We start from the raw sequence: 11,195 nt of genomic DNA, 5'->3' as shown, positions 1-11,195 counted from the left end.
AAATCCAACATAACAATGTTGCAAATTTTTTTATTTCAGTACAGGCCGCACTGAGCAAGACAACTGTAAATAAAGTGCTTTGAGTTCTAACCTAACACAAAAGTCGTCTGATTTCTCGAACATCAAGTACGAACCTCATTAAACAAGACCACTGTAAATAAAGTGCTTTGACTTGTAACATAACACAAAAGTCGACTGATTTCTCGATCTCAGTACAGGCCGCATTGAGCAAGACAACTGTAAATAAAGTGCTTTGAGTTCTAACCTAACACAAAAGTCGTCTGATTTCTCGAACATCAAGTACGAACCTCATTAAACAAGACCACTGTAAATAAAGTGCTTTGACTTGTAACATAACACAAAAGTCGACTGATTTCTCGATCTCAGTACAGGCCGCATTGAGCAAGACAACTGTAAATAAAGTGCTTTGAGTTCTAACCTAACACAAAAGTCGTCTGATTTCTCGAACATCAAGTACGAACCTCATTAAACAAGACCACTGTAAATAAAGTGCTTTGACTTGTAACATAACACAAAAGTCGACTGATTTCTCGATCTCAGTACAGGCCGCATTGAGCAAGACAACTGTAAATAAAGTGCTTTGAGTTCCGACCTAACACAAAAGTCGACTGATTTCTCGAACATCAAGTACGAACCTCATTAAACAAGACCACTGTAAGTAAATGATTTGTAATGAAGTACAAATGTACAATATAAAGGTGGACTCTTAAAACATAATTTCTGTAGAAATGCTAATAATGTCATTTACCTTAAGAAACAAAAAATAGTAACTAAAATAAAATTTTACTCCAGCACCTAATAAGTAATTGTGGCAAGTTTCTTTTTCATACTCTGAATCGTATTATGTACAAAGTTTTTTATGTCACGCCACGATCTTGAGCCTAGAACAGGATTTTTGTCCAGACATGACAGGCAATCTGCCATCCCAGGTACTTTTCTTAATGCAAGAAACTTGCGCATTGTATCTTTTACGGCCAACTGTTCCTCGGGACTCCATGGCCTCTTAGGGGCTTTCTTTCCTAAAACAAACAAACAAAAAGACGAAATTAACAAACCAAATCCTTGCAAATGTTGTTGCTATATGTATGAATCTGAAAGATTTAGAGTCATGGACAAAATTATTGCCACTTTTGGTAAATATGGGCAAAGACAGCTGTAAAAATAAATCTGCATGGTTTCTCCTTGAGCTCTTTTAGATTAAAATTCAGCAAAATTCTAACGTATTAATCTTAAACGATTTAATGTAAGATGAAGGTAACACTTTATTTTGATCGTCCATTTGAGCATTAGTAGACTGTTTGCTTAATATGTGCTGATACTGCTCTTTCAACAAACATTTAACTGACTATAAGAAACCTTGCAAGTACATGTCAACTTACACTAACTCTAACCCCAAGCCCAACCTTACAGTCAACTTATAATCTAATGGGAATTAGTTGGCATGTATCTTAAATTAAACAAACGGACCATCAAAATAAAGTGTGACAGAGATGAAATATAACTTTATGAATTTTTTCTTTAATACTCCCTGGCCACAATTATAAGCACCCTTAGAAATTCTTATGAGTAAATTATCTCCTAAATATAATTTTATTGAAGGTTTCAATTTCTTAGCACACCATGGTGACAGGAAACATGATGTTGTCTGGTCATGACGTCTTTTTGCAAAGATTAATAAGTTAATATTAGTAACACAAAGCCCAAACCAATCTAATCATTTGTCACAAAGGGTAAAACCAAATAATATACTTTTGATGTACAGCAAAAGATTGTTGATCTTTACATAATACAAAGTGGCTTTAAGAAAATACTTAAAAATTAAATATTCTCATTTCCAACATCAGGGAAATAAAGAAGTTTAATGGACTGGAGATGTTAAATATCTGATTGAAACATGATGTGTGTCAATATTGTCTTTATGTGCAGCAAGGAAAACAATTTAAGAGACCAAATACTCTATAAAGATCACAGATGTAAAATTGCAGAATTTTTTATTTTTTAATAGTAAAAATAAAGGAAAACTACATCTCCATCAAAACAAGTCATTTTAGACACTGTTAAAGAAACCAATCATCTGCTGTCATGCAAAACCCAACTACACTATAGTAATTTACCATACTGGAACTTCAGCCAGGACTGGCTTCTATCGCCATTAGAAATTAGATTTTTTTTTCCTCATTTTATTTCCCTAACCCTAAGCTAGAACACATTAAAGGTTTGGTACACACAGGGATAGCACCAGTGTGCAGCATCCACCTGGATGACGCGACGGCAGCCATTTTTGCGCTAGACCACACACCACACACCAGCTGATAGGTGGAGAGGAGAGAGAGTGATAAAGCCAATTAGGATATGGGGAGGGTTAGGAGGCCATAATGGACAGAGGCCAGTGGGCAGATCTTCCGACAACAGAATAGCTTTCCCATGTGGTTTCTTCCATCTAATTGTACAACGAAGGTCCAAGACATCTTGTTCAGATATATCGTAACCATAGAATTATGAGGTTTTATCTGACATTTTTGACAAAATTGAGTTATTGACATATTCTTATTAAATGACATTATGGAATGTTTTTATAAGTTGTTTACATTTTAATTAAAAAAAACAAATGTTACACATACTGTTTGCTATGGATTGCAAAAACTTTGAAGCTCAGTATCTCAAAATCATTCAAGATGCAGATAGAACCTTGTAATTCTAAGGTGATGAAATGTCATCATATTTTATATCAAAACAGCCAAAAGATAACCAACAGATTAAAAAAATTTTTTGATTCTGCCATAAACCTCCCAGTTCCTATGGAAAATGAGTATTCACAAACCTTGTCAGGCATGAAGGGGAAAAAATCAGAGCTGTTTTTCATGCAAACTGAAGTTGCAGAAAGTTTTGAATACAAGGGTGCCAACAATTATGGCCAGAGAAAAAAAAAATTCATAACGTTATATTCCCCTCACGTTAAATTGTATAACTTCAATGAAAATGTTATCATTTTGCTGATTACTTGATTAAAAGAACAACAGGAAAAACTGCAGATTTATTTTTACAGCCGTCTTTGCCACTATTTACCAAGGGTGACAATTTTGTCCATGACTGTATGTGAGAATCCAGATTCAGTGTTACGACTTGATGCGTCCTGAATGCCTTTTAATTAATTTGATTCATAATGAACATCAATTAAATTCATTACACAATATTCAAATCACGGATTTTTGAAAGGTCTTACTGCATATCTTTTTTGACGATAATGGCTTTTCGCCCCTGACCTTGGCGTCACTAGCACAGTGCTCTAATCACTGAGAGACAGCAAAGCTTTCAAGTCAGTTAAACCTCAAGGCCTTTTTTTATGATGCCATTGTCCCCACTCCCCACAGCATAGTATTACTTCATTATCTAGACTGGAGTTTGCATACATTATTATGATGTTGTAATGTTAAGTTTGTGAAATTAGCTTATGATATCAAAGGAACACAAGAGCAATTTATAAAAATATTCTTAAAAAAAATCCTGCAATACATCATACGTTGATTAGTATATGCACTGCTGATGTCTGACAAACTTAATAGCAGTTTGGGACGTGGTAAATTCACAATCATGTGAATTATGTAGCGCACATGAAATTCTTTTTCTTGCTGTGACAGCTAAAGCTAAATAAGGAATTTAAACTGACTCAGGCAATGGTGTGTATTATTAATATACCTAACTAATATAGAAACAAAATGTATCAAACTGTGACCATCTAAAACATAATTTACTGAAGTTTCAGGCAAGCTGCTTCCAATTAAAAGCTCCTTTATGTGCTTTGTCTTAAGTTTAAATAAAAATATAAATATAATGTAAATACTGACCAGATTTTATAGATGGTTGCATGAAAGATTCATCCTCTGAGAACTCTACTGGAAATTACAACAACATGTAAGTTTAACAGTATTACACATACAATGTTTATTTGTAAAACATAATTTACATATTGACTACTGACCTGATTCTAAAAGTCTGTTTTTATGTGCAGATTTACTGACGGATTTTCTTGAAGCAGAAGTGTGTTCCTCCTCAACTTCTGTGAGCACTTTAACAGCTAACAACAATAAACAGTTGACATGTTCAAAACGCTGTACTGACATTTAATTTTTAACGACGCATACATTGTTGGTTCATGACGACTCACCTGTGTCAGAACTTTGTCGTTTGCGTTTAGATGATTTACTGACAAATTTTCTTGAAGAAGTGTGTTCCTTCTCATCTAAATATAACGACAATAAACAATTTGTTTAAATGCTTTAGTAAACGAACATCAGAACACAATTTTTAACAACGCATACATTGTTGGTTCATGACGACTCACCTGTGTCAGAACTTAATCGTTTGCGTTTAGATGATTTACTGATGGATTTTCTTGAAGAAGTGTGTTCCTTCTCATCTAAATATAACGACAATAAACAGTTTGTTTGAATGCTTTAGTAAACGAACATCAGAACACAATTTTTAACGACGCATACATTGTTGGTTCATGACGACTCACCTGTGTCAGAACTTTGTCGTTTGCGTTTAGATGATTTACTGACGTATTTTCTTGAAGAAGTGTGTTCCTTCTCATCTAAATATAACGACAATAAACAGTTTGTTTAAATGCTTTAGTAACCGAACATCAGAACACAATTTTTAACAACGCATACATTGTTGGTTCATGACAACTCACCTGTGTCAGAACTTTGTCGTTTGCGTTTAGATGATTTACTGACGGATTTTCTTGAAGCAGAAGTGTGTTCCTCCTCAACTTCTGTGAGCACTTTAACAGCTAACAACAATAAACAGTTGACATGTTCAAAACGCTGTACTGACATTTAATTTTTAACGACGCATACATTGTTGGTTCATGACGACTCACCTGTGTCAGAACTTTGTCGTTTGCGTTTAGATGATTTACTGATGGATTTTCTTGAAGAAGTGTGTTCCTTCTCATCTAAATATAACGACAATAAACAGTTTGTTTGAATGCTTTAGTAAACGAACATCAGAACACAATTTTTAACGACGCATACATTGTTGGTTCATGACAACTCACCTGTGTCAGAACTTTGTCGTTTGCGTTTAGATGATTTACTGATGGATTTTCTTGAAGAAGTGTGTTCCTTCTCATCTAAATATAACGACAATAAACAGTTTGTTTGAATGCTTTAGTAAACGAACATCAGAACACAATTTTTAACGACGCATACATTGTTGGTTCATGACGACTCACCTGTGTCAGAACTTTGTCGTTTGCATTGAGAAGAGTGACTGACGGATTTTCTTGAAGCAGAAGTGTGTTCCTTCTCATCTAAATATAACGACAATAAACAGTTTGTTTGAATGCTTTAGTAAACGAACATCAGAACACAATTTTTAACGACGCATACATTGTTGGTTCATGACAACTCACCTGTGTCAGAACTTTGTCGTTTGCGTTTAGATGATTTACTGACGGATTTTCTTGAAGCAGAAGTGTGTTCCTCCTCAACTTCTGTGAGCACTTTAACAGCTAACAACAATAAACAGTTGACATGTTCAAAACGCTGTACTGACATTTAATTTTTAACGACGCATACATTGTTGGTTCATGACGACTCACCTGTGTCAGAACTTTGTCGTTTGCGTTTAGATGATTTACTGATGGATTTTCTTGAAGAAGTGTGTTCCTTCTCATCTAAATATAACGACAATAAACAGTTTGTTTGAATGCTTTAGTAAACGAACATCAGAACACAATTTTTAACGACGCATACATTGTTGGTTCATGACAACTCACCTGTGTCAGAACTTTGTCGTTTGCGTTTAGATGATTTACTGATGGATTTTCTTGAAGAAGTGTGTTCCTTCTCATCTAAATATAACGACAATAAACAGTTTGTTTGAATGCTTTAGTAAACGAACATCAGAACACAATTTTTAACGACGCATACATTGTTGGTTCATGACGACTCACCTGTGTCAGAACTTTGTCGTTTGTGTTGAGAAGAGTGACTGATGGATTTTCTTGAAGCAGAAGTGTGTTCCTCCTCATCTAAATATAACAACAATTTTGAAAAGTTAATGTTGGCACCTTTTATGGATTAAACAAGCAAACTTTCAGTTCATAGCTTATGATAAAATCACAATAATACTTACCCATATCTGTAGTTTGACTTAGTTCTTCTCCAGTCACTGTCAGACACACACAAAAAAATTTGCCTCAAGAGAAATATACATAAAAACAGATCAAGCTCATTAAACATATTACAAAGCTCTCTGGCACTTTTTTGCAAGGTTTGTATGACCACTTTAAACTGATTAACACTATAATTTGGGTACTGCGAGTCATCTTGACTGGTGCAGTTTTATGCTAATTTATTCATTTCACATTTATTTTTGAACAAATTAAGTGTTCATCATTTTTTAAATGCTGTGTCTTATTTAAAGACAGTAAGAAAGCCAACAAGAAAGGGTTGTTTAGAAATAAGCCAAGACAGAAATCAAATATTAAAAATCTAAAAGAAAAAATATTAAAAACAGTATTACTATTACTTTAAGTTACTGTAGTAAAAAACAAACTAAATCCACTGTACTTACCATCAGTGCTAAACTGGATTTCCTCCAAAGATCTTCCTTTGTATACTCCAGACCCCTTCTCTAGAGACAACAGCAACTTGCTTACTTTTGCTAGTTGTATGGTGTTTTCCGACAATCTGTAATATTCGCGGTGAACGCGTATGTCGTGACCCATAAATTTAGCTAACTGGTCAAGCTCATTATCTTTTAAGTTCATAATCTGACACAGAGTTGCCACTTGTTTTCTCAGTTGGGTTGAAGTCAGGCTTTTTGGGTCTTTGGCACCACACACTGCTGCATATTTTCGTAGACAGTCTGACCCACGAATATGGGCTGAACACTCAACTTTTGCAAAAACATAAGGATTGTCTTTTGTGACCCCAACTTTCTCTCTGCTTCCAATTAAAAGATCAAGTGAGTCAACCATGTCTTTGGTCAGTAGTACTGGTACTTTTTTCCCTCTTTTTCCTCGAATTTCCAATCTAGTCAATTCACTGCACAGTTGCTGCTCTAACTTAGTCAGAGATTTAACAACATCCTGGTTGGCAGGCTTCACATTCCTCTTTTCATAAACTGTAAGGAGTAGTTTAGAAGCCTCTCCTTCACGTCTCCTATTGAACAAAATAATCTGACAAAGTATTGTTTCTGCTAAAACTTTCCAGTCAGCAGCGTTTGCATTTTTCCTTAGTTTTTCTTTTGACACCTCCTCCTGCTTTCTCAAGTGTTTCTGTAATGCCATGACATCTGCAGTAAGCGGTATGGTATCACCCTTATTCCATCTGGCTTGCTGAAGGGTGTTGAGAGCCTTGCTTGAAATATTGGTTCTCCAGTGACTGTCAATAAGTTTGATGAAGTTTTTTACATTCCTTTCTGTCTCAGTGTCTCCAGACATAAGACTCTGGCCTAAGCTTACCTGACATGCCTTCTTTAATGAGTAACCAATTTTGAGAGCTAAAGAAGGAGTTTTAAAAAGATTTGATTCAGCATTGTAGCTGCTTACCTCCTTGCATGCAGTGATCGCCAGAACAAAGTTTTGAGGAACACACAGTTTCTCAAGTGTTTCCACTGACTTAGATAGCTCTTTCACCTTAACCATAAACCTTGCAAGTTCTCGCATTTTTTGTACAATGTATGGGTGCTGAGCTCGGTCGTGGCCGCACTTTGTATAAATGGACTCGCCAAACAACATGATCAAGCGATCCTCGGTTATTGCTTTGGCGATACTGTCCTCACGCATACCCATCAAAAGTGTTCTAATACCAGCAGGGGTGTCTGACCCCATAGGTAGAAGGCAAGCTGCAGTGGACCGCACTCTCTCTCCTTTTTTTCGTTTAACAACGTTCTCTGCTCTGCATGCCTTTGAGTGTTTCCATAAATCTTTCTTCATGAAAAACCCAAGACACTGAGGGCAAGGAAGAAAATCTGAAATGTCTGCAGCCACGGTTGGTTGACGCCAAGTTACAATTTCTCCATCTTTGTTTTCCAAAACCTCTACATTGTGAAAATAGTTCCCTTTATTTCGAATTCCCTCTAGAAGATCTTTTCTTTTTTTAGAGTGTTTTGGAAAAGAGAAAGCTTTTGAAACCTCAGGTTCATTGGCATGCCGATTTTCAAGGTGTCGTGATATCTTGCTCTGGGGTTTCTGACAGTACAAACAGTACTGCTTTTTGTTCCATTTTCTTGTGCCTTTGGGACAATTAACAGTTGTTTTGATTGTCATCTTTTTTTTTTTCTTGCTTGTATGTAAAGAATCCTTATCTGAAGGAATCAATGTGTCAATAGTGTTTAATTGCACCCCTGACTCCCTTTCTGAATCAAGCTCATCAGCAGTGCTCTCTTTGTCTGATGGAACATATTCACTACATGTTTCTGATTCACTTGAGTCCTGTTTACTGGTTTCGTTCTCTGTGTCTATGTCACTCTTCTCAGCAGACCCGTTCTCTGTGTCTATGTCACTCTTCTCAGCAGACCCGTTCTCTGTGTCTATGTCACTCTTCTCAGCAGACCCGTTCTCTGTTGGCACCTCACCTTTGTCGTTTGATTGTTCCTGTTAAGAAAATATAAATATTTAACTTTGACATTTTAGCAGGTTTAAATAGGACTGTTTATTTCTTTTTGTTTTATTTTCTTTTTTTTTGTCAGTGAAAACATGTTATTGACAAATAATTTTGTCATTGTGTCATGTTTTCACTGACAAATAAGAAGATAACTAAATAAAAAAGGCCTAATCTTCCCAATATTGTAAAGTGGTAACCAGCATGACGCTTGAAGGAGAAGGACTGGTTGTCAAATACTATGACTTAATTCTGGCTGTATTAGGGTCTACTCACACTATGCCATCTGTACCGTGGCCAGGCCCGTTTCCCGGACAGTTTGAGAAGTGTGAGTGCGCTGAATTGGGCTCAAGCACGGTTTACTTGGCCGGCCCTGGCCCGGTTGGAAGAGGTGTGCCTGAGCGCGGTTCACTTGGGCAAAGCCCGAAACCGAAAGCGAGACGTGACTTTAAGGAGCTGTTTCATATGGATTTATTAAGCATTCTTACTGTTTAGTGATCGCAAACTGCCGTAGTATATTAAAGACGCAAACCCCTCACTGAACGACAGCTGCGCATTATGATTATGAGCGCCAAAAGTGGCGGATCTGTTCAGTGAAATATCTGACTGCGTGTCCCCGCATCCCTAAGGACTGTTTGGCGAAATATCTGACTGAATATCACTGCATATCAAACCATTGACACGATATAACTAGAGAAATCTCCACTGTGCTGCTGAGTGAGAGAGTGCTTCTCACTGAACAGCACAACAGCGATGACGTAAGTGTGCCCAGGCCCGATTGTGGTGTCAGTGCGGGCTGTCGGGGGAGACGGGAGGGGGGACAAGCATGCTTTGGCCTGGTTCAAGGCAACTGTACCTAGTGTGAGTACGGCCTCAGATGAGGTGATGGTTGTAGTGGCAATTTCTATGGTAAAATTATAATATCAGCTGTGTTTGACAATCACTGATGTCCTAACTGATCAGTATGTGCAGCACCTCACACACTTAAACACGGCTATTGTCTACAACGCAGTGCAACATTTTACCCAGCCCCACTTGTGTTTTGCTGATAATTCCTCAGCTCTTACTGACATACTATGACATTAATGCGTTGATGTAGACGTGCACATGTATTACTCATCTTATTATTTGTGTATGTCTAATTATCGATTTATTGACCTATTGACTGTTATGCTACAGTATACTACATATATTTATATGTTGTTTATACCCCTATTTCTTCTTATATTCTACATTAAGTTGTTTAATTTAATGTAATAACATTGTGTGAAAATATGACCTTAATTTATTAAATCTGGACAAATAAAAACATTAACCGTTATAAAAAAATAATAGGTGAAATCAACATTTGATGCTCATCTCAGAAATTAGATTTAAAGTATAATTTTATACAAATACCCATGTGTTTTACTTGTTTAATTTGTAAAACATTTTAGGACATCAAAATACATGCCTTCTATTTAATCTTTGTATTATAATATATAGAGTACTCAAATCAGCAGTAAAAGTTCAAACAAAACATTGTTTTTTAGTGTACAAGGCCTGAACATAAACATATTATTTTGTAAATGGGGAGTTATTCACTTTGTAGGGGATCTGTAATAATCAATGTTTAATATGTATTAAAGACAAATATGAAAAGATAAACACATTTGAAGGCATGATACTGTCAGACTACAGACATTTTTTTCTTTTATATTAAAATGTTTTTACAGGAAGATTTTGATGTCCCCCACACCCTTTGGCACAACCTCCCCTCCCCCAATTAATCAAGTTTAAACATTAACATAGATGTAACAACTCATACGACTATCATTTAATCAAGTTTAAACATTACATGCAAAAAATGCATAAAGCGATTTACAGTACAACGTGTACAATAATGTAACGTTTAGCAGGGCTGCTAACTTTTGGTTTTAGGTTGGAGTGAGAATTTTCTCCCTCCCCAAGTGTGGCACAACTTATTGGTTTCAAAAAGCCCTGATTTGTGTGGTGACATTATGATTTTTCTCACTGCTTCTAATTATAGAACCTCCCTGATGCCAAATAAAAAAAAATATCAAGAATGATTGGTATACTTAAATCACTTGGTCAGGTTTGCCTCTGACTGGATCCACGCAATAGCCAGTAACGTTAAACACTAACAAGCTTCACTGGGCAGGTGTTACACGCATCTATATACTTGAAGAAGGGGATTTTTGCTTTTATAGCTGACTTTATAAGAGGCTATTTGCTTGACGAAGGGGTTTTTGGCGTGAGAATACTGTCGAAGGCTCGAGAGTTGGCAGGCCAGTGTTTAGATAAAGAGGACTCGACGAAGCATCTAGTATATAACTAAGTTAGCAATCATGTAACCCATAGTTATAAACACGGAACATATATTGAATAATATAAACCATTACTTACCCCATTCTGTAAATTGTTGTCATATGTCTCGGTCCTCATTTTTGCCTTGTACCTTTCTTCACATTTCTTATGGTGAGACCGCAGTGCCGCCATCCTCCTACTATACCGATCCATCTTTTCCCGGGAAATGTCTGATGACGTCATTCTCAA

At 36.3% G+C, this 11,195-nt stretch overlaps 2 protein-coding genes across 4 annotated transcripts in view; both read right to left on the bottom strand.

Annotated features, from left to right (window-relative positions):
* ddx46 (DEAD (Asp-Glu-Ala-Asp) box polypeptide 46) overlaps positions 1 to 11,195 on the bottom strand; it is an 800,864-nt gene that overhangs the window by 587,614 nt on the left and 202,055 nt on the right. The window lies entirely within an intron of this gene.
* Positions 15 to 11,165, bottom strand: si:ch73-269m14.4. Of its 3 annotated transcripts, XR_012396990.1 has the most exons (18): positions 11,046 to 11,165; positions 6,607 to 8,632; positions 6,166 to 6,201; positions 5,984 to 6,061; positions 5,807 to 5,881; positions 5,630 to 5,704; positions 5,441 to 5,539; positions 5,261 to 5,338; positions 5,084 to 5,158; positions 4,907 to 4,981; positions 4,718 to 4,816; positions 4,541 to 4,615; positions 4,364 to 4,438; positions 4,187 to 4,261; positions 4,001 to 4,096; positions 3,867 to 3,911; positions 614 to 1,040; positions 15 to 439 (listed from the first exon to the last, which is right to left on the bottom strand). XR_012396990.1 is itself a non-coding variant. In XM_009295714.5 (17 exons), the coding sequence occupies exons 1-17, from the start codon at positions 11,157 to 11,159 to the stop codon at positions 817 to 819; spliced, it is 3,423 nt and encodes a 1,140-aa protein (XP_009293989.3). In that variant the 5' UTR covers positions 11,160 to 11,165; the 3' UTR covers positions 15 to 816. The 3 variants fall into 3 exon arrangements, 2 of the variants coding, with proteins under 2 accessions (XP_009293989.3, XP_073791661.1); XM_009295714.5 differs by having other exon boundaries at positions 15 to 1,040; positions 3,867 to 3,914; XM_073935560.1 differs by having other exon boundaries at positions 15 to 1,040.

This window comes from Danio rerio, chromosome 21 (assembly GCF_049306965.1).
Source record: "Danio rerio strain Tuebingen ecotype United States chromosome 21, GRCz12tu, whole genome shotgun sequence".
Lineage (NCBI taxonomy): Eukaryota > Metazoa > Chordata > Actinopteri > Cypriniformes > Danionidae > Danio > Danio rerio.
The sequence above is the reverse complement of the archived record's forward strand: the minus strand, read 5'-3'. Positions and strand labels throughout refer to the sequence as shown.

What these genes read in the sequence shown, in the direction of transcription:
- si:ch73-269m14.4 (XM_009295714.5), bottom strand. Translation starts at nt 11,159, where the DNA reads ATGGATCGGTATAGTAGGAGGATGGCGGCACTGCGGTCTCACCATAAG. An exon ending in AATCCAGTTTAGCACTGATG is followed by an intron (nt 6,202 to 6,606) that starts GTAAGTACAGTG and finishes TGTGTCTGACAG; the next exon opens with TGACTGGAGAAGAACTAAGT. An exon ending in ACGACAAAGTTCTGACACAG is followed by an intron (nt 5,705 to 5,806) that starts GTGAGTTGTCAT and finishes CGTTATATTTAG; the next exon opens with ATGAGAAGGAACACACTTCT.